This window comes from Phoenix dactylifera, chromosome 12 (genome assembly GCF_051530095.1).
Source record: "Phoenix dactylifera cultivar Ajwa chromosome 12, Ajwa_hap1_PhDact_Kaust_v1.1, whole genome shotgun sequence".
Lineage (NCBI taxonomy): Eukaryota > Viridiplantae > Streptophyta > Magnoliopsida > Arecales > Arecaceae > Phoenix > Phoenix dactylifera.
In genome coordinates, this window is record NC_143201.1 from 299,367 (window position 1) to 321,767 (window position 22,401).

The 22,401-nt window shown below is 38.9% G+C and overlaps 3 protein-coding genes and 1 non-coding gene across 5 annotated transcripts in view; 1 reads left to right on the top strand and 3 right to left on the bottom strand.

The window, feature by feature from the left end:
- The window catches only part of LOC103712262 (uncharacterized), a 29,596-nt gene extending 22,484 nt beyond the window's left edge, over positions 1–7,112 (bottom strand). Inside the window, exons 1-7 of the mRNA XM_039117584.3 lie at positions 6,808–7,112; positions 6,373–6,502; positions 6,024–6,095; positions 3,225–3,326; positions 2,971–3,139; positions 2,703–2,801; positions 1,000–1,149 (exon numbers count right to left, since the gene is read on the bottom strand). Of these exons, the coding sequence (XP_038973512.3) occupies positions 1,000–1,149; positions 2,703–2,801; positions 2,971–3,139; positions 3,225–3,326; positions 6,024–6,095; positions 6,373–6,502; positions 6,808–6,930 (845 nt within the window). The 5' untranslated portion in view covers positions 6,931–7,112. The remainder of the gene's footprint in view (positions 1–999; positions 1,150–2,702; positions 2,802–2,970; positions 3,140–3,224; positions 3,327–6,023; positions 6,096–6,372; positions 6,503–6,807) is intronic.
- Positions 7,113–8,714: 1,602 nt separating this feature from the next.
- On the bottom strand, positions 8,715–11,457 carry LOC103720904 (uncharacterized). Its single transcript, XM_008810871.5, has 2 exons — positions 11,436–11,457; positions 8,715–9,639 (listed from the first exon to the last, which is right to left on the bottom strand). Exon 2 carries the CDS (start codon positions 9,633–9,635, stop codon positions 8,958–8,960), a length of 678 nt encoding a protein of 225 aa, XP_008809093.4. The 5' UTR covers positions 9,636–9,639; positions 11,436–11,457; the 3' UTR covers positions 8,715–8,957.
- Positions 11,458–11,566: 109 nt separating this feature from the next.
- Positions 11,567–11,639, bottom strand: TRNAE-CUC (transfer RNA glutamic acid (anticodon CUC)). Its single transcript has one exon. It is a non-coding gene; the product is annotated as a tRNA-Glu (tRNA).
- A 1,285-nt stretch (positions 11,640–12,924) lies between these two features.
- On the top strand, positions 12,925–22,168 carry LOC103720902 (uncharacterized). 2 transcript variants are annotated; one of them, XM_008810869.6, is made up of 13 exons: positions 12,925–13,912; positions 13,994–14,154; positions 14,875–14,935; positions 15,083–15,148; positions 15,245–15,330; positions 16,542–16,605; positions 18,326–18,538; positions 19,635–19,700; positions 19,819–19,898; positions 19,983–20,106; positions 20,183–20,342; positions 20,857–20,903; positions 21,021–22,168. In XM_008810869.6, the coding sequence occupies exons 1-10, from the start codon at positions 13,115–13,117 to the stop codon at positions 20,095–20,097; spliced, it is 1,710 nt and encodes a 569-aa protein (XP_008809091.3). In that variant the 5' UTR covers positions 12,925–13,114; the 3' UTR covers positions 20,098–20,106; positions 20,183–20,342; positions 20,857–20,903; positions 21,021–22,168. The 2 variants fall into 2 exon arrangements, with proteins under 2 accessions (XP_008809091.3, XP_008809090.3); XM_008810868.6 differs by having other exon boundaries at positions 12,970–13,912; positions 21,868–22,168.
- The last annotated feature ends 233 nt before the right edge of the window (positions 22,169–22,401 follow it).

A 22,401-nucleotide genomic window follows, 5' to 3' on the forward strand; every position in this document is an offset into this window, starting at 1 on the left:
CCTCTCTCTCTTCCTCTTTCCTCTTTCCTTTTGTCCCTCTCCCCTCCCTCTCTAGCTCTCCCTATGTCGGCAACAACTCTCCAGCCGGTACGTCCTCCGGTACCAATTTGGCAAACCTTGCTCCAAATGATTTTCGACATAATGGGAATAAGAAAATAATATGCATAACAAAATCAGGAAGTCATTGTACCTAAAAATTAAATATTTTCAAATTGCTCTAACAGTTTTTTTAGTTTAATCAGTTTGTAGCATTTCTTGAAAACAAAAAAGAAACTCTAGAATTATTTCTGCCCAACTGACACTACTACTTTAAAAGGCCCACAAGATTGTCTGCCTAATTGTTGGAGACCTTGACTAAAAATAATGTGAAGAGAACAAAATATCGTAACCAAACTTCTCTTCATTGATTCACATGAAATTAGAAGCTTTAAGATACCATTATTAAGATCATTAGATTCTACAAGGAGCTTTAACTCCATGGAAGTTCCTAACAATTTCATCCGAGCGCTCACTTGATTAGAGAATAGGAAGACCATGTTAAGTGCAAAAGCACTTTCAATTTCAGATAATGAATGCAGCGTACATCAATGATGAATGCAGTGTACATCAATGTGTAGGTCAGAAACAACATAAGCTTTGATGTAGACTTTGTAACATAAGAATAAGAAATTCCCAATCACAACATTCAGATACAAATCAACTGAAGAGAAGGTATGCTATATAGATGACTAGGGCCTGTCAATTCTCCAAGGAGTCAAGCTTTATGTTTGAACTACAGACAGGCAATTCCTGTCTTCGCCAAAAGTTACAGAGACATTATGAAGAAGATATTTCATTTTCAAGTCTTGTTGCAGGCTGTGCCGCAACTAATGACTACGAGTTGATACCTTATTGCAGAGGGATGTCTGTTTCAATAGAACCTTACAACAGTTAAATACAGCATGACAACGTGCATCACCTAATAAACAAATAAATAGAAAATGCCTTACAAACACTCACCGATAACCATAGTGAACCCTTTTATCATTATGCTTTGGATTGAGAACAAAAATGTTGTACGCATCCTCAATCTTAAGGTATTCAATGAGAGTTGAAAAAAGATACTCCATCCTATCGATGTCAACTTGCCAAAGAACTTCTTCATCCTCCCTGAGGGGAAAAAAGAGAGAAAAAGAAAATGGATAAATGAAGAATTAGGTGCAACCATAAACCAGCAAATCATGATCTACAACCTGAATTTTGTGAAACAAAGAAGTTTAGCAGAGCTCCAAAGTTGCACTAAAAGAACTGAAGAGTGTTGCACATAGGCATCAAGCATACAAAATGCAATGAGAGGATAAAAATAATATACATACACAGGCAAATTATGACATTGATATCAGAACTTCATACATCAATATCAGAAGTTCATATGTATGCAAACCTCAAAGCATCAATGATTAACCATGACAGCAGCAAAAAAACAGATTTGCACTAACTAAAAATTTGAGATCCACAAATGCCATGGCATCCAGAGAATCAACTTTCAGCCAAAATTTGGAGTCACATGAATTTGCCAAGCAAAGTTGTTTGGCACTGACTTGTAAACTGTAGATGGGTTAGATTGGATCAGATCACAGATCAAATTGCAAATCCTAAATTAAAAGTGATTAAGAAATTGAAAGCATAAAAGAAATGTGAAACTTAAGAAAAATGAGTCAATTATAAAAAAAAATAGTTCATACTTATACGAAGTCTAGTTTCCACCAATCATAAGCCCATATAAGGCATATCTACTGTAGCAATATCATGTCCAATTATTTATTATAACACTATATTACCTATCAAATCAATTATCCTTTTAGGTGGAATATTCATGAAACAACAGAAAAAAAGAAAAAGATTTAACACATGGTTGTAAACTTGCCTCTTGCTTTTAACTCATGAATTCCAAAATCTCTCTTTAGTTCTTAGAAGTAAAAAATATCAAACAAGCTTGCTAACTTACATGCTGAAGTCATGTTGGTGAAGCAAGTAATATAAGTCAAATAAATAACAAAAAGAGCAGACTTCCTTGTGATTTAATATGTCCGTGACATGATCAGGTCTTATCTTATGATCTAAGAGATTGTGTAATCCATAATACAGCTGTAAGTCACATGATCCTAATAGATCCTGATCCAAGGACAAGATACAGGTAGCTCAGCATCACTTTGATCTGAATTTTGATATCCAGATCATTATATAAGATTTTAAAACTAATGGTATCAAAGTATTAACAGCACATAGAGTCATCATTTAGATGCACAGTGAAGTAAGGTATAATATCTAAAACATTTCTTGTAGGAAGTCAGGATACTCCAGTGTTCTAATCACCTCAGGCTATTTGTGCTAATACCTAGCATATGCAGTGCACATGATCAAATCAAGAAGAATTTGAAGGACCGATGTGATCACATCATGAATACAGGATTAAGTCTATATTTAAGTCATATATGGATACTAATACCACTCCCCCCCCCCCCCCCCCACGTGCGTGAGCATGCGAAGTTATTGTCACTTGGTCCAAATTATTTGTGCCCGTATTAATGAATTATTGCCATATGGCATCAACAAGTTCTATAGCAAATATGAATGCATGTTCAGACTTGGTCAAATTACTAGACAGATGAAATTCAGAAATGCAGGCCACCCATGTTCAAATTTATATTTACATACATTACCTGGAATCTGAAATATCTTCTTTACGCGATAGAGCTTTTATGGCATACTCGAAAACAGAAGTAACTTTTTCTCCCATATGTATAGCATGCACAGAAAAGCTGCATTCACAATGGAACACCATAATAAATTTAGAAAAGGGCAACTATCTGCCTGATAACTGACCAAGAGGCCCAAAAAAAAAAAACGGAATGAAAATTCTTGATATCAAATAACTGAATAAGCCATGGTATTCTGCAACTGAAGAGCGAGAGGTCAAAGAATAATCACTTGTAGTTTATGTGACCGATGAGAGGAAGATGATGGCGTTGAACTTTCTCAATGCTGATCTTGTAAAATGGTGTAAGAACCTCCCCAATTGGAGGGACTCGTGTATGTTCAAAAATGTGGTCAATCTTGGTGAACCACCGCTCAAGTTCCTCAGATCCCAGCTTAAACTCTAAGAACAGTCATCATATACATAAAAAATTGGAAAAAAACATCCATTTGATATCAGTACATATAAATAGACAAAATACATGTACCATGGTTCCCTTTTCCTTCAAATCCTATGAAGATGAAGTTCACTGGGACAGGGAGATATATAGAATCAACCTCTGAAACCTTCAAATAATTTGCAATATTACCTGGACATATTACCAGAGAAAATAAAACATAAGCACAGATCACAAAACTTTGGTTCTGAACCAAAATGGCGATACTAGTTTTCTCTAAATGCAATCGCCATGTCATATAAAAGAGATTCTACAATGAAACTTTGTCTATGAAATATAAGCAGTCCAACATAAAGCAGTTTCTATGGATGTTTGCAGTATAACAAAAATCCAAATCAGAGTGTAAACTATGGTAACTGATCATATCTATCTACCACCTAGCATGCATAACAAGTCCTGGAAAACAGTGAACCAGTTTATGCACCTCTCTGGTGTAAGGCACACATGCCTTCCACTTTTTTAGCACACAGTCCTTTTCTTTTTCTTTTATCAAGTGACAGGATCAGAGGTCAGACAACATTAGAAAAGGAGATCGATGCTGAAGATAAGACAGAATATCTCATCTTACAATTGTCAATAGACCAATAAGAAAGTTATCACCTAATTCAGGGGTAAATGATATTTCTCAAGTTCGATGCACAAGTAGGGTATAAATAGAATTGCTTAATTCAATCCAGTTTTAAAATCATACATGTTTGGATGTGAATATAAAGCACATAATTGATGCAAATTTAGCTGGAGATATAGATCAGTGTGTAAGTTCTGGTCTGCATACAGAGTACAATATAAAAATATGAACAAATGGTGATGGTGGTTACAGATTTGAACATACAAGACAGCTTGGTATCGACATTCATTAAGTTTCAAACACTAGTTAGAATATCTAGCATCTGGTTTATAATTAAACATATCATCATAATGATGTGGACCCAGATCCACATAAACATCATATCTTGCTACCATATTCCCTCTCCCTTTCTTTTTATCCTCGCTTCTCTCCATTCTGCTGTTTTCATGCTTCCTTGAAGTCAGATTCCTCAATTGAAAAAATAAAACTGAAGTTCCTAAGTAATTTTGATCCACAATAGTCTGACTGAACCAACTTAAAATAAATTTTGGGCTAACGACCATGGTGAAATAGTGTGTTGGTCAAATTTGATCATCATCATCATCTACAACACTTTCCACATTCAGTGTATTAACTGTCGCTAAGAAATTGGCTTAATTTAGTTAACATTTGCTCATATGTTGTGGAGCATGGAAGGTGTTTTCACTGTAACTTATACTTCATTGCATCTCAAAACTGAACAGTTTTCACCATTACTTTGGTGTCAATCTTCACCCATCTTCCACCAAATACAAACTTGCCCTTTCAATCGAAGTTCATACTTCTCACACCACTTATATTATGACATTTAACCTAATCATTCATTGACAAAAAATCAAGGGAGCATTTGAATCTCATTTTTTAAAGAAAACTCCAGACTTCTCACATCACTTATATGATATTTGATGTGATCACTCAATGATGATGACCAACCTATAGACCATCTCATGAGTGCAATGTCCCCCTGCTAAAAAGTGAAAAGTAAATGTCCTTCTATATATTCAACAAATAACTATCCATTTTTTTATGTATAGCAATAATTCCATTTCTAGATAATTATTAATAGCCATACTTAACAATACATAAAATGATTCGGGTTTCAGTGTATAGAATGTATGGAATTTCTTGGTCTCCTTTTACTTGTAATGTTCATGCATAAATATATGAGTCCTTCCTATTCCCATAATTCATACAGTTATGTGATAAAATATCATATCTATAGTGTTTTTTAAATTTTTCTTTTTGACTCATCAATGAGTCCACCACCACTGCATAGTAATTTTGTTTCATGTAATGAATGAATTGGTCTTTTTCTTTTTTATATGAATCAAATTTAATTAAGTTTTTATTTTGAATTGTAGAACGTAGATTGATTCTATTTCGCTATTTTTATGGTCCTAATGGAGACCATTTTGTCCACGACCTATAGGCTATCATTGTACCCATACATCCTATCAAACATTTCTTAACCTCCTTTACCACTATGGTTATAATTGCAATTCCCAAGGCTTGATTATAAGATTCAGGTGAAAGAATGTCTTATGTTCACTTTTTTCCATAAATGCCTTCCCGGCGCTATGACCACTGATCAGCATTTGAAGTACTTAAATGATTAATACTTTGACCAAAAACATAGAATTTCCAACAAAATGGAATTCGTGATCAGATTCCAAGAAATATCTAGTTATTCTACTTAAATTTTATAATGAAGAATTTTGCGCTATGCTTGACTGTTTAAAGGGTCATTCTAAAGTTTATCCTGGAAATAGTTTCTGCATGTGATGTCATTGGAACAAATTATGAAGTGCTGTCTGTGGTAAATGTGAAGAGATGACGAGATGAAAGGGAACTGAGACCAAATGTGGTGTAGCGGAAGGTGCAGAAGAAAGGAAGCAATACAATCTTCAGGAATAAACTGGAGAGTGAGACTCCATTTCCGAGAAGAACATGGGTGGAGTATGGTGATGGTAGCTTTGAAGGGGGAGTGAGGTGGGGTTGCTTCTGAAACCCGACAAATTTTAGTTATGAGCAGGCGTTCCATTATGATACTTGTTTCTTATGAGCTATATAGTTTTGACTCTCGCACTTCAATTCTTATATGTTCTTGATGCCATTCAAAAGGGGAGAAAAAACAAAATTGAATCTTTGCAAACTTGGCATGCATGCACATCATCCGATACTTCAGAATAAGTAAACCTTGACACACTATGGGAAGTAATTACCTGCCTTTGTGTAGTTGAACACGGCCATTTTCGCCAAGTCAGAAGATACTGAACTTTCCAAATCATCAAAATCTGAAAACGTTATAGCATGTCATCCAGCAGAAACAACATGATTAACTGTTCAACTAAAAGGGGCAAGATACTACTTCAGGAGGAGCGTAATCTTGCGATTTCTCAGGAAAAAAAAAAACTGTTTTCATGTCATGTCAGAGTTTTGTGGGGGCCAGGGTTTTTCGAGAGTAAGACAGAAGAATATGAGGATCTAAAGCATGCCTTCTCTGTTTATCAAAAAAAGGATCTTCCCTCGTTTTGTTCTTTGATGAAAGGGAGAAGATGTACAGCATCTTACCACCACGAATCACATCTTCGCTCCAGAATTTACTCTTCCCTTTAAGGTTGAACAACGAAAAGACCGACGATTTCCCACTTTTGCGAATCCCCACCTCCGCCGCATCCACCTCCGCCGCGATTGTTAGGAACTGAACAACATCAATGAGGACAAACAGTCTAACGCTTCGCATAACAAGCGCGCATATATGGAGTAGTAGCGATTACGACAAAATCTCAAACTACCGGGGCGATTACCCCAGACGGAACCTAATCTTCATCGTTCTTGACCGCGGGGAACAAAGAAAGAAAGAAACATCCCGAGTAAAGACTCCAATTCTGTTTTCTTTTTTTTTCCCCCCGAAGCGGACGTGATACAGAAGGATTTCAGACGAAAGGCTGGAGGCGGTAAAGAAGATCGGGGTGGGGTGGGGTAGGGTAGAGATGGAACGCTTACCAGGAGGAGGATCAAGAAGCCGCCGATCACGAGAGGGGTGGATTTGGGGGAGGAGGAGGAGGAGAAGGCACGGCCAAGCGAGCTCCGGTAGGTTATGGAGGAGGGATTTATCGCGAGAGCCATCGCCGGCGGAGAGAGATTTTAGAAACCCGCAGCACGGAGGGGATGGTAGCGGACGACTCCGTGTGGAGTGGTGGGTTTGGTAATAAGAGAAGACCCGGGGCCGCTGCCCGCTGCTGCGGGAATAACTCGCAGCGAGTCCCCGTTGCACAAAAATAATAATACACTTTTTCACATAAGCTCCCTGACGTATACAAAATTATAATTATATATAAACCGAAATAAAAATCTATTCCCCTCTCGTATTCAATAAAAATAATAATACACCTTTTTCGCATACGCCCCCCGATGCATACAAAATTATAATTGTATACAAATCGAAATAAAAATTTTATATCCATACTACAAAGACCATTTGAGACAAAACAATGTCATGAAACACCGGTCTTTGCTTTTATTCAAGATTAAAGAACTGATCTTTGCCCCTCGTGATCACTTGCATTCCTTTCCAGCTCTTTAGCATTTTAGCATCTAATCATCTCATATAGGCTATAGCTTCTCTTGAACATGAAGACGGGCATCGCCGCTTGTATTCCTCTTCTTTCTCGTCAAATCAAGAAAAAAGCCTCATGGCAGAATTTCTATCGCACAAACTAACAACTGTTGAAACATTGGGTATTTGGGACTAGTTTGACTCCGGCATGCCCTCGAACTCTGCCTTATCTTCAGCATCTCTGATATATGGATTGATTTCAAAGCACTCTGAATCTACCATATTTTAAAATATCAAGAGAATCTACATCTAATGTTGATGTGCACAATAGAGGAGATCTTCATGCGATTTAGGTTTTTTTTTTTTCTTTTGGATCATATTCCTTGATGCAATCAAGGGCAATTAATGTTGTAGCAATTTCCGCATTGATATATAGATTACCTGGTCAAACAGATGTTGATCTGTTGTTGCAAAGTCCAAAGACCAAAATGGTACGTTAATTATCCTTCATACATTTTGCATCTTGAAATGTCTTGGTTGCGTCTTCTAAATAGCATCCTCTTGCTTTTATATGCTTAGAGCCTTGCCAGATCTATCCTTCTAATGCTTTGCAATTATTAGTTAATGTTTATGCTCATAAATATAGTTTCCAAAGCTCATCTCAGTGTTCAAATTCACCATTTGTTTTGGCGAAAACTCAACTTTTTTCATTCTTTTGAAGAGTTTTCTAGATTGTAATCTTCATGGAGGTATAAAATCAATGCACATGCTTAACATACAAACTAGATACTGCAACACTAGTGTCCTCCTTTCTTCAGGGAAAAAATTGTCTTCATAAAGAAATTTCGCAGATGAGTCTAAATGGCAACCTTCTGCAACTATGACAAGTGAACCTTTTTTTTGTTGCTGAGTCGCTCTCATCAAGTCCAATCTACCCTATATATTTATCTGATGACAAATTCCATCATCCCTAAGGGTGTCAGCTAGAGACTTGACTGCATTTGAGGCTCCTATAATTACTCTAAGACAAGTTCATCTGCTCTTATGGGAGCGAGCATGTCAGCCTGCCCAAAATAGAACCCTAGAGGTTTCATCCTTGGTTGCTAGACACATCGTTGTGATGCGCAAGCATGCAGCTCACTTTATGCTGAACTCTGATAGTATAGGCGAAATTATGGAATAGCAGACCTGTTATAGGACCAATTCGGATTGGCGCTTGTTCGTTTAGAAAATGCAGTTCGAGAAACTATATATGGAGCAATCAAGCATAGATTCAATAGTCCTACAAATTGGCGTGGAGCTCAACTTTGATTGCAGCGGCATAGATGCAAAGCATAATACTCTCATGTGGGCCTTTGAAGAAGAATATGCCAGTGAAATTGCTTGCCCACAGAAGGGGACATGAATGCAAATTAATATCCGCCATGCCTAGAGATTCAATCAAGGTTTCACGAAGAGATCAAGTGGACGAGGGCATATACAAGCAAGACTGAAGAAATCAAGACGCCAACTCTACTAACAAGATGCTTGAAAACAAATCTACCAAATCTGCACCCATTTTAAGACACGGGTGGAGGTCCAGCAAGACCTCATCGCTTCAATCCTTGCATGTTTCAAGCGACAGATCATCCATCCCCGCAACAAGTTCGTCAACCTTTTCTTGGCTCAGAGCTGTGCTGGGATCATCCAGAGGCTGCGACAGATCCTGCAGGCCGCTCCCTGCAAGAAGTTGCTTCAGCTGTTTGATGAGCTCGTCATCATCCTCCTCGTCTGGAGATGGCGTCGCAAGATCCCAGACCTTGAAAATATTCTCACGAGACTCGATATCCTCTTGAATATCCACCACCGAGGCTTCCACATCCGCAGCTCCATCTCTCTGCGTGTCATCTTCAGACAAGCGATGCCCTTCGACATGAATTAGTGCTGGTTCTGCCTCCTCGCCTGTGTAAGCGCATTCGTCGTTGCTCTCTTTGAGCTCGTCCAGTGTTCCATTGACATTGGCAGTAGAGAGGGTTTCATAAGATGTCGGATAGGCACTTAGGGTGTCCAGCAGCGCATCTCTCAGTTCTGTCCATTTATCATCTGAGAGCTCCGGATTGGCCACCAGGCAGGAGTCCACCCAGGCAGCCTCCTCCGGCGAGAGCTCCTCTGCCTTCTCATCAGATTTAGTGGATAGAGAAAGCACAGTAGAGATGGCATCGGAGAGCTCAACCACCTCATCAGATCCATTGGGTTCAGAAAGTAGGGCAGAGATATCATCCTCTTCCTCTGCCATAAAGCTACATGAAACATCAGTAATTGTTAGAATGAAGAGAGTATTATGACAGTGAAGTATCAGTCTGTCAGCTTGCAGAGCGAAGCTAGAGAGGTCATAACTAGGACCATCAACCAGAACAGGATTGAGAAGTTAAAAAAAAAAAACTACCAGACAAGATAAAAGATCAGCATAAACTTGAAGAATAGCAGTGAGATTTTTTGACAATGGGGTTTTCAGCATTCCATGGCTGCAATGGTTGTTTACAAAAAACATAAATAAACATGCATGCATGCACGCACAAACGATACACACGAACAATAGGGATTGAAATGCGAAGCATAACCCTCATTACAATGAGTCAGATAAAGGAAGAATAGGATGATAAAGAAACCAAAGGGAACTAACTAATGGTGGAAGAGAAAAGCTTTTGTTTTCTTTTTATTTTCCTTTTTTCTAGAAATAATCTCTATCAAAGGAGAGAAGACTCGCTTACCGATTGATAGTGGGAGGAGTTTGTCTTGGTTTTGTCAGGTTTATGAAAACCCTAAATCAAAGAGATGTAATTATTTCTATCCAAACCCATCGAACCCCGATGCGGAGAAAAAATTGTTCCAGAACTTGCCTTCTAGGGTTTATTATTCAGATGGGTAGCTTGCCAGGAGATGCATTGGGGATGCAGCAAGATATTTTTTATCAATAGATGGTCATGTACAAGACAACTGCCTCTGAGATGAGACGGTGGAAAAAGAAAAGTTTAGTCCATATACATGCACGTTCAAAATCAAAATTCACCAAACGAATGCAGGTATCGATGTACTAGGACTCTTTGGTGGTTTATCGTGTGATAAGATCTCCAAGTGAACATATGAAGCATAATTTAGGAATGAATATATCGACAAGGGAATTAAAAAGCATCTGATAATTATCCCCAAAAAGAGAGAAAAAAAATCTGAAGCTTTCAGTGCAGAGAGAGAAGAGAAGCATCTAAAGTAGGAGTCATGCATATTATGGAGAAACAAAGCAACCAATCATTAAATACATATCAAGAACAGACATAGATAGGCGTACCAAAAGCAAAACCATCAAAAAAGCCTGCATGTCATGCAGCATTATCTTTTATAAGTAAAATTGAAAAGATGAGCAAATACACAAGATTTTTCACGTTGGAACAAAGTGAACAGATACAACAAAAAGCTAACAATATAAATTTATGATTCACAGATTAGCATCAAAAGCATGCGGCAGATGCATGAATCCGGGACTTAATGTGACAAACTTTGGTGACACAACAAGAAGGGTGCGGCCATCAATTCAAACACTGGTTCTTACGCTGCACTTCTGGAAACACGTCTGCTAAGATTAGCAGGCATAAGCCAGCACTCGGGACCAAAAAAGATGCTACGTTTTCTATGAACAGATCACTGCAGCAAATTAACAAACATCTGGTGCACCAACGGTAGACTGCTGTATAACAATTCCAAGATGATGGACCAGCAACAAAAAACAAGAGACGCAGCCGATCTAACCCATACACAAGAGAGGGGAATGATAAGGAAAGAAGAAAACAGATAAGAGAAATCAGCTAGAACGGCAGGAGATAGAAGCATCAGCACCGGCTCCAATAACACGTAATTACGCAAGGCGAGACACAACGGATTTTCTTACGAAGAAAGGATATGAATATGTATACATAATTAATTTAATGAAAAAGATGATTTAGATGATTCTTTCTAAAACAAAGAAGCTTCTATTTTTTGCTATTAAAATTAAAAATAAATTTTAAAAAAAAAAACCTGAGAAAGAGACAGATCGCGATACCTGGTGGACGAACAATTTACGGCAGTCAGACGCCGCCGCGCGGCACCAGACGAAATAAATAGGCCAGCCGAAGTGGAGGGGTCAAGCGCAAAATGCTAACGTAAATGAATAAAACGTTTTTTAAAAAAACTTTCCGTTGCCGGGACTCGAACCCGGGTCTCTCGGGTGAGAGCCGAGTATCCTAACCAACTAGACTACAACGGATTAGAAAACTTGGGTTAGATATAAATCTATTCATCTTTTTGCCCTTGTACTTTAATCATTGAATTTTTTCCGAAAATAATTCCAATCAGCTGAATCCATGTTCAAACGGCGCCCGTAGTTATCTTAAGCGAGCTGGACTATCCAGTTCATGGTCATGGACCAGTTCAAAAGTAGTTATCTTAAGCAAGCTTCACGTAAGTTGGACTAGTTCAAAACTAGGATGAGATCGTCAAATAACAAGTCTTTTTTGTATTAATTTTCTATAGATATCCTCCTTGTTAAAGGGTATATTGGAAAATAAAGTGGCAATAGAGAACCAAAATGTTTTGAAATTAGACTAAAACTTGATATCCATAGGACACTTATAAGCATCGACGTCTTTTAAAATCAATGACGCTTTCAAAAAACACCGTAAAGTTGAATATCGACGGTAGCATTGCCGACACTTTTGCGACGCTTTAGAAAACATCGGAAATAAAACTATCGATACTTTTTTACGTCGGTGTATACATTAAGAAGCGTCGACAATGTCTGATTTTTCTGCAGTATATAGATCTTGAGGTTTTTTTTTTTTTGTTAGTGAGAAGATGATAGCAATGGAACTCGAGAGGCCAGGGATGTTCGAGCTTGGATGTGCTTAGATGTGGAAATAACAAAATTTAGGTAATGAGTGAGAGCTTTCTTTTTATCACTGCCGATGAAGAAGTTGTGGAGCCAATGAAGAAGGCGGAGGTTGGGACAAGCTTGGATGGAGATAGGTAAAGAGATAAGAAGAGGAGCCTTATGTTACAAGATTGGCCGGAAGGAGGAAGGATTGCAGAGGAGAAAAATGATCTAAGTCAAGTCTCCATGTCATGAAGCAGAATTCACTCATTCCAACATCATCAAGGGATCTTCGGTAGCTAAGGAAACTAGGAGTTTATATCCTACAAATTCTGCATCTTTTTTAATGATTCAGTTCACCTGAGAGCTCCCCCCTCCTTCTAGCTTTGTTAAAATGAATTGGGATACAAGATCCGTTATTAGAGGCCCCAATTCATCCTTCATTGTGGTAGGCCGTACACACTTTTCTTTTTTATACAAACCGTACCCGCTCATATTTAGAGCGGAGCGGAGCCGCTGATTGGATGGCGTTTCTACGCAGGTAACGGATTCAAGATCGCCCGTTCCCCATCTCTTGTAATTCCTAAGCTGCATCAACGCTGCTTAACTGTACGGAATTTTGGGAGCACGCTAAACCCAGGAATAAAATAATAAGCGGAGTAGGCCCAGCTTGGCATCTATCATCACCATCCGATGATAAAGAAACGAGCGATTCAGAAGCAACGTCGGCACGAACCTAAACCCTAAAGTCTAAACCCCCCGAGCCCCAACATGGCAATGCGGAAGAGTTCATATTACTAATTAATCAGAAAAAAAAAGAAGAAAAGGATAGCCAGGTCTCGGCCTTTGGAGGAGGAAGCCGGGTGGTTGGGATGGGGCGTCCGGTGGCGGCGAAGGCGTGGCGGATCATCCCGCGGCCGATCCTGGAGAGCGTGCTCAACAACCACGCGCAGCACCACCGCGTGCCGCGGCCCATCCTCCTCCTCCACGGGCCCCGCGGCGTCGGCAAGACCTCCCTCCTCCTCCACCGCCTCCTCCCCGACTGGAACAACGGCCCCCACCTCGCCGCCTACGTCGACTTCGCATCCGACGACGCTGCTTCGGCCGCCGCCTCCTATCCCAACACCCCCTGGTGGGCCGCCTCCTCCTCTTCACCGCCGCGGCCCCTCGGCCACCTGCGTGCCAGTCTGGAGCGCGAGCTGGAGAGACTGGTGGACCGCGGGGTTCGCCTTGGCGCCATCGGCAGCCGCGACGTTTTCGCCGCCCTCGACAGGTGGCACGGCCTGCACGCCGCCCTCCGCCGCGTCATTGGCCCTGGCCTTCGCCTCTCCCCCCGGCGGGACGAGTCCGCGGCCGCTCTCTGGTCCAAGGCCGTACTCGCTTTCTCGGCGAGGATCGGCCCAGGGGAGATCGATGTCGCGGCTCCTGGTGGTGGAGGGTCGCTCCGGAGGAGGTACTCGATGGAAGAGGCGGCGTACGTGAGGGAGGCGATGGTGGCGCTGAGGCTGGCCAAGGAGGTGATCGGGATGCATCAGGAGTGGAGGAGGGAGGCGGTGCGCCATCTCAACCGCACCGGCGGCTTCTCCAGGCCTCTCGCCAACTCCGCCACTGACTGGCCCTACCTCCTCGTCGAGATCCTTTCCGAGGCTGCACAGGTCGACTTCTTCCAGGTCTGCTGCGCTGCCCAAAGAAATAAGATCTAAAAATCCCCCAAACTTCCGATTTCAAAACCCTTACCCCTCTGGGTGCAGCCAAAGCTGGTTATAAACAACATTGATGTGCTTAAGGCCACGTCGACAGAAGATGATTCAACTGTGTCTGCCGCGATGTACCACGATAGCTTCATATGGAGATTGATAGCCCTTGGTGTGAATGAGGGATGCTTGCCAGTCATTCTTGTGACATCAGATAGGTAAGATCCTAACGCTGGTATTTAGCATTTTTTTTCTTCCTTCAGGAGCAAATTGGATTGTTTTAATAGGACCTGCTGGGTCTGAGTTTCGTTGTCGTCCGATTAAAACTTTACAAGTTTCATGATAAACTGATTACTCTGGGCTGTTAATTGTTCGCATTGAGATCACCGAGTCCTTGTCTAATCCTAGGGAAGTAACATAGGAATTTGCATCTTGCAGTCAAATTTATTCCTTTTATTTTATTTTGTTAAGCAAGGAAGGGCAAACCCATCAATTACGTCCTCAAAAAATAGCACTCTTGAGTCTTGCCCATCTGCCTGAGCCTTATAAGTCACAAACTCCAGATAGTTCCATGCCCTATGTTTGGCAGATTATCGGCCACATGATTCCTCTCGCACAGGGTCTGAATCGCTCAAAACTCTACTCTGACAACCAGTAGGTCCTGAATGTGATGATGCTTTGAAGATCCCCTTCTGTTTATCCAGCTAATATGAATGGCAGATCAATCTTCTGTTCATACTCTTGCGTATGGCTGATCAATGGCATAATAATTCCTTCCCAAACACAGGCTTTAACTCTCTTTCATGATTTTTTTTTGTTAACAGTGACATTTTTTTTTTTCATTCTCTTCAAAAGAAGAGCGATCATTTTCTTTCATTGTGTCTTAATGTTTATCTCTTTATGCAGCATGCATCTTTAACTTTCTTCTAACTTTCCAGTTACTATTCCTATCAAGCGTTCATTGATTTTGGATTTCCAGACATATTCATCTCCCGTGAGGTATCTTTTTCTGGCTGCTTTTTTGGCTTTTTGTTTTTCTATATTAAACAGAGAATGGTTTCCTGTACAGCTAATTATCTTAATGAATCATTGCATCTATAGTTTTTCCCTCTCTAACTTGCATATTAACTAATCCATGATCCGAAGGCCTTTGGATGGAGTCCTCAAGAAGCTAAGCTGCACATGGTTTCAGATTTCTTCAGTGAGCCCGAGGTAGTAATCTTTTGTCATCTAGGTAGTAGTCCTCATTTTGTCTTGGTTACCAATTTCTGTGTTTTGATTCTAAAATGATGCTTGTTGAATTTCTAGTGGAAAGTGATTGATGAAGTTCTTGGCCCAAATCCACGACATATTTCTGAACTATATGCGCTTAAAGGAAGCACTCATTACCAGGAGTAAGTCACTTGTCTGCTTTTGCTTATGATGTCTACCTAATTGAGACATGCATGTCTTTTTTTTAACCTTGTTGGACCTAGTTGCTTTGCTTGTTCTTTTTCAATCTAAATGCAAGATACAAGCAACATAACAGGGGAAGGAAGGTGAATGTTTTGTCTTCCATGAACCAAAAGTATAAGATCAAGAACTTGGCATAGAATGAAATCATCATGCCTAGCAAATTACTCTCTCTCTCTCTCTCTCTCTCTCTCTCTCTCTCTCTCTCTCTCTCTTCCTCCCCTATCTTTTAATGTTTCATTGGGAATCACAGCATGGGAAATCAGGTGCTAAACTTTTCAAATGCGAGATTTAAGTTTCTTTCAATAGCCATCACTTTCTTACATGTTCATTATATTTTTGTTGCTTTAATGTAATTGTGAATCTGCTCTATTGTTTTCTGCAATTGCTAGTTCTGGACTTCAAGGTTGCTACGTAGATTTTTCTTTTCTGGCTCTAGCATCATTGCTGTTTTTCTGAATAAATATCTGTTTCACAGAAATGCTGTTTTTCTGAAGAACTATGTTTATTATGATAAATGTAAACAAAAATTACATATTTAAGAGAAGAAATGACAAAAAAATTATGTTATGCCCAACTGAAATGCAGTGTCCGTGCCTGCATTTCTATCAACTTATGATAAACTACACAATAAACTAGGAGCCTGTTTGGATGCCTCCAGAGAATACACCATTTAAAGTGGATGGTGGGAATGAGCTAGCATGGAGTTGGCATGGAAGAGCTTCTCTTTCCTACTCAGGGAAAGTTTCGATCCAGAAATCCTCACAATATGGGATAGTGAAAATTGTGTTTCAAAAAGAACAGAGGATCCAAACTTTTCAGAATTGTTTGTTCTGCGATCTCCCCGATTCCATTGATCATCTTAATCTACCATTGCTGCCTTTTCTCTTAAATATTTGGGTCAGCAGGGGACTTCTTCCTGGATAATTTGTCTGGGCATCCAAACAGCCCGAAAGTTTTAGTTAACTCTTGATCATGATATCCAATGAACTATGTTGTTTTGGCAGGAATTATTTATCGAGCAACATTTCTATTTTTCTGGTAAATGGTAATTCTACTGCTTTCCCTACATGTAAGCAGTATGATACCATCAAGCCTACTATGTTGTACAATCAACCTTGCAATAGACTAAAATCTTTCCTTCTTATTACAGGCTTATGCAGAATAGCAGAAGCAGTTTTGAGGACATTGTTGATGCCTACTTGGCATATTTACAAGTGAGAAGTCTTTGCTTTACTTACCCTACTATAAATTGGATAGTATCTTGTCTAATAGATCTTCTTGTGTTTTGTGCTATCCTTATGTAGATGCTTGTGACTTAGTAGGTCACAATGTCACATCCCATTAAAGGTAAACTATAATAATGTAGTGCAATAAATTTATTTGGCATATATTGATATGAGGCACCTTGAAGCTTAGCTATGAAAAAAATAGCTATATTATGGCACATTGCAAAAATGGCTTCTAGGATTTACTTATTTTGTTTGACATCAGCATAGACATATGCAAGTTTTATATCTTAGGGTTTAGGGTTAGGGTTTAGAAGCATGTTGAATAATGCTATAACATTAAGCAATTTCTTTAGACCTTATTCTTGGCAGATCCATATAACTAAAGTATCTTATGATTTTTTTCTATAATTTTAATATATCACCATCAGTTATTAATCAAACTACTTTGTTCAACCTAGTCCGTAAAAATTATAGGAATAATTTGCTTTTCATAACATTCTTTTGTCAACATATATAAACGAACTGATTAGCTTGGGGTAGGATGTCAAAATCACATCTTTGAATATAGTGTCGACATCACGTCTTTGAATTTGGTTGCATATTTTTCTGAGCAATTACTCTGTAGTATTCCTGGAAATCAACTGACCTCATTGTGAAAGTTTAGCAAGGATACAGACATTTTTTGAGAAATTAGCCACAAAAAGGGCGGCCATCTCTTGACCTGAGGTGCCTTGCTTTACTCATCTTCAAAATCTATGACCATGAAGAAGAACCTCAGATTACCAAGAGAAAGTTTTGATTTTTTCTGGACTGCCTGTGGGCTTCTTAGTCATTGCTTTTGAGATCACCCTCTATTAAATTATAATGTCTGTCCCTTATAATTGAGTGTCTAGGAGTGCCACGGTACATCTAAGAACAAAGCAAGTTGACATTCGCATGCATGATTTGGTGTTATGTAGAAAACAGTATTTTCCGATAAATGGTTGGACTCCAGACAATTATCCACCAAAGGTCCCTTGTTGGAAGCCTATGATTGCTTTCATGATAACCATGTTTAGATAGTCAGTCATCTCAAATACTGCAGATGAGATCTCAAAACTTATTAGTTGATGAATTTGAAGTCTCAAAAAAGTAGAACTCAGGTTTGATATTTGATTCTCCTTCAATCGGGTTGTCAAACTGTTGACCCAGCAACTTTGTTAGTTCTGTGCAACACCAAGTGGTTTATCGATTAAAAGCCTGTAGATGGAACTTCAACCTTTTTCTCAAAAAGATAAAAGAAATATATATTTTTATTTGTCTTTGTGATCTAATTTAGATGTATGTGTGCATCACCCAGTGGTTTATCAATTAAAAAGGCTGTAAGTGGACCTTTGACCTTTTTCTCAAAGGATAACAGAAATATGCATTTTCATTTGTCTTTGTGATCTAATTTAGCAATATGAAGTTTCCCAACGACCACTGCAATAAATTAACAATTGACGTGTCCACAATGGCTTAAAAACCTTTTGATCCTATTTTGTTCTTGTCGAAATAACTCCATTTTCTTCCCATTGTCATATTGTTATTCTACGCCTCTGTAACTTGGAAAGTTTGATATATCTGTAACTTTTTTAAAGAAAATGTCCATGGTTTTTGTGTTTACTTGATTCTACAAATTCATAGAAAAAACTATTTTTATTTATTTTTTCTTGTGCTTTGTTAGGTGACTGTGGTGAACCCAGCCATGGAATCAGCATTAGTTATCCTGCAAAAATTTGCTTCTGATGCACGTGCCGGGAAAATTCCAGAGACTCGATTGTTTTTTGGTGCTCCTTGGAGGCATCCACCTCGTACTGATGATCCTGTTGCATCTTTGAAGTGGGCAAAGGTTCAACTCATGGACTTTGTCCAATCTTTTGTAAATACGGAATTTGGGGTAGGTTTTCTCATCATGCATCAAATTTCAGAGTGCAATGTCTAGTCACCATGAGATCATTTATATATAATTACAGCAATATGTGGAACCTCTGTACTTTTCTTTGAATTGTTTATTTCTGTTTTAATCTCATACAGTTGATGTATGTGCGCACACGTGATGACAACTAGAGAATGCATCTGTTATGCTCATGCTTTGGCCTTAGAAATAGTGATCAAGCTAGTTCATTGAATGCAAAAGAGGCTACCCAGAGAGATGCTCACTTCCCTTTCTAGTGTGAGCACGTGTATCATGAAATACACACTTCTGGTGTTGGAAATTAGTAACTTTTGTCATCAGTGACTGTCCAAATGCTCTTGTTAGCTATTCATTTTCACATGCTTGTAGAATTCTTTTGAGTCTGCAGACACAGACATGCTTTCCTTGTCTGCCTAGCAGCTTTAGTAGTCCCTTGGTTTTTCTATAACTTTGTCCTTTGATAGATATCTTTTCCGGACATTGTAGCTGTTGCCTCCAAGTTGGTTCTTACTGTTTACATTGCTTCAAAGTCAATTGGTTCAGTGGCCCATTCTGTTGCCTCTCCCTTGTCTTGTATGATGTGCTGGAGATGGAAGGCCAATAGATGTTTGTCTGCATAATCCTTCGAGGCCATTCTATGTGGCGTTGAAGTATATACTACAGGAGTCATTTGCTTACCTTAAACCTCAAAATTATCTGGAATTTTCATCTGATCAGCTCGTTGGAGATTGTATTGTTGCCAAATCTGTGCAAAGTAGTAAATGTGTACTCTGATGATTACTGCTACGAGGAGGTATATATGTGAAATTATATTTAGTGAGTCAGAGGCCTTAGGCTGTAAGTGGTGTATATATGCAGCTTCCCTTATTCTAAAATTTTGAGTTTGAGGGATTTATTATAATTTCTAGCCTTTTTCAGATAAGAGAAAAGAGTATTAAGAGACCTCTTCATCTTGTTATTGTGAAAACAGTATTCGCTAATAAAGAATCATTATAGCATGCCACCAAGTTGAATTGGTTGTTGTTTCTCTCAAATTTTGGCTCTAGAATTAATTATTTTTATGTGTTTTCTTCCATAGGTGAATTATCTAGCTGATGATAGCCTCGAAATACTGGATGATCCTTCTGCAGTTGCCATGCTGGAGGTACCAGAAGTTTCCAATCAATTGCATAACCTGATTTGCTAAGTGTCACCGACTACTTTTCGCTAATTGTACATCTTAAGCATTCCATGTAATTTAACATTTTCGTATCTGTGGTTAGGTTGGTTTACTCTATGCACAGAGAGATCCATCTTTCATTCGTCCAATTTCTAGAGGTATTCAGAGGTGCCTTGTCAGATGGTGAGTTGCTGTACTTGTTTACTGCCATGAGTTGATATACTCTGTCATTACATTGATTGGCCACTTCCTGTTGCTGGTGCTTAGGCTTGTTCAGCAAAGGATGCAAATGAGCCTTCAAGAATTTTTACTGTATTTTTGGCAACGGATCATACGTGGGCGAAGCTATCGCCATTTGATGAAAGAGATAGGCTATAAATAGGCCATAGAGGTATTTAATAAAGTTTCTACGATTAGCTTATGTTTGTTTGCTGCACCTATGACTTATTATTATATTTTTCTTTCAGGTAATCTCTGAAAAAGAATATAAGCAAACCAGCCATTCATTGTCCTGGTCTCAAAATTATTGTTCCCTTCATTTCCGCTGCCATTAAATTGTGTGCCGACAGATGCCTGATGGGGGCTTATTCTTGCAGAGTTAGCTCAACCCGTTTACCAGGATGGCATGTAAGTTCTGTTCCAAATGTTCATTACATGGTATTCTAGGTCACTTGATTATAGAGAGAGGGCAAGAGAAGAAACTAGTCAAGATATCAAAAATGTTTGTCTTTCCCTCATGATAGTCTACTGATTTGGTGCAGACGTGGCTATTTTACTCCTTTTTATCAAAAAATTCTAGGCAGTTTCCATGTACATATTCAAGTTAGTATTTGCCATTTAATGTAAAGCTTAACTTTCAAGAGGAAAGTCCCGCGTTCTAGCTGGGGATGGTGCCATATGTGTTTGGCTTGCTTGAACTGGAACATTATTTGAACATGATTTAATTTTTGCAACCTTGGGACCTCATCAGCTGTCTAGGTTTTAACATATTCACCTTGTTCGTATACCTCCAAGAAGTGAGATACAAGTTAATGGGCCTTTTCTTTTCCTTCTCAACAATTTCACGGTTCTGTAAAATTTTTGAAGTGGAAGAATTTGTCATTCCAGGAAGTACTAATCCAATCTTGTTCATTTTATGCAGAAGTGAGGCAGTGGCAGAACCTGTAGACTGGTGCTGAGACTGTTTCTGTAAGTCATAGCTCTCTCTCTTGGTGCTAGTGCTTTTACATTAAATTCTTCAAAAGTTTTCAACACTACTAATGTTATCTCTGAACAATATCATACTTCTATTTCCACTATTTGCAGTAAATGGCAGCATCTTGTAGAAGGAATAGAGTGCATTTTATATTTGTCCATTCTTGAAACACTGCAGCTGCTCATCTGGAGATCAAGCATTGATTTCGGGAATTAATTTTGCATAAAATAGTTGTCAAATTATATATTAGTAAGAAGACATATGTGCATGTAATAAATTGAAAGAATAAGTTCAACAGCAACATTTGAGACTAAGATTACTCTGTTTTAGGAATCATGGAGGATTTAGAATCTTTTGATGATTTAACGCTTTGAGATTAGTATTTATTATGCTATGTAATGCATGGTCAAGGATATTAGTTAGCTGCTGCACTAGAAATATTTATTCTCAAAGCTCTTCTTCTTAGAGAAAAGGCAAAGGGGGCAGGGTGGAACATGGTGCGCTTATGAACCTCTGGCAGCTGGGTGTGGTAATTGATGTTGCCCTAAGTGAGAATTTTCAGGATATTGTTGAACTGAATCTTTTGATGACAAGATATTCCACGTAATTTAATGAATGGATTAGTATGGAGAGGAATTAAAATATTTGCTAGAGAAGTGTCCATATTGTTTAAGTATTTGCAAATGCAGTGGGTATCTTATAATTTGTCCCTAATTGGGAGGATCTCTCTCTCCCCCCCCCCCTCCCTCTCCCGTTCGCCCTCTCCCCGTCTCTCTCTCTCTCTCACACAAAAAAAAAATCTCTTTTCCAAATGAATGCTTCATAAGTTGTAATGTCCATATTCTTTTTATAGTCTATATGGCGATCATGTTTATATTTTGGCTTGCTGTGATGCATCCACAGTGGTTTATCTACTAATGTATGGCCGGTATGTGATATATGGAATTTGTTGTGCAGATCCACGTTTTGCCTGAATGAGGGCAGAGTTATGGTTTTCATCAATGCAGTACAGCAGCAAAAAACTGGAGGGATGACATTGCTCTCATAAAACATATAAGTTTGTGTCAAAATTATTGAAATTTCCTCATACTTTTTGGAAATGTTCAATCCTAACTTGTTTCCAATGATTTGATTTTTGTTGATGTTTTGCTGTCAACATCTTATGATAGCATGATGGGGACAGTTTAATTAACCATGAAATTGTAAAACACTGTTTGGAAATCATATAATGTATTCGTTGTAGGTTCATCTCATTAAAGAATATGGAGTTGTAGGTTCATCTTATTAAAGCATATGGTGTTCGACTATTCAGTCATATAAAAGGCAGTCCTTGTAGCATATTACTTGTGAAATGGGAAAAAAAATTACAAAATTGAGGAATGTACTTGTGTATACGTAGTAGTTGAGGTGGTGGTGCCTGTTGTTACTACATTTTCCAGCTTGTATGTGAACAAAATCTGCTGTTCAATTGGCAACAAGCATGCGAAGGGC

Bases quoted from the DNA above. Each gene is read 5' to 3' on its own strand.
- LOC103720904 (XM_008810871.5), bottom strand. From the start codon at position 9,635: ATGGCAGAGGAAGAGGATGATATCTCTGCCCTACTTTCTGAACCCAAT.
- LOC103720902 (XM_008810869.6), top strand. From the start codon at position 13,115: ATGGGGCGTCCGGTGGCGGCGAAGGCGTGGCGGATCATCCCGCGGCCG. The intron at 16,606-18,325 runs GTGAGAAGTCTT...GTGCTTTGTTAG, and splicing joins CCTACTTGGCATATTTACAA to GTGACTGTGGTGAACCCAGC. The intron at 18,539-19,634 runs GTAGGTTTTCTC...TTTCTTCCATAG, and splicing joins TTGTAAATACGGAATTTGGG to GTGAATTATCTAGCTGATGA.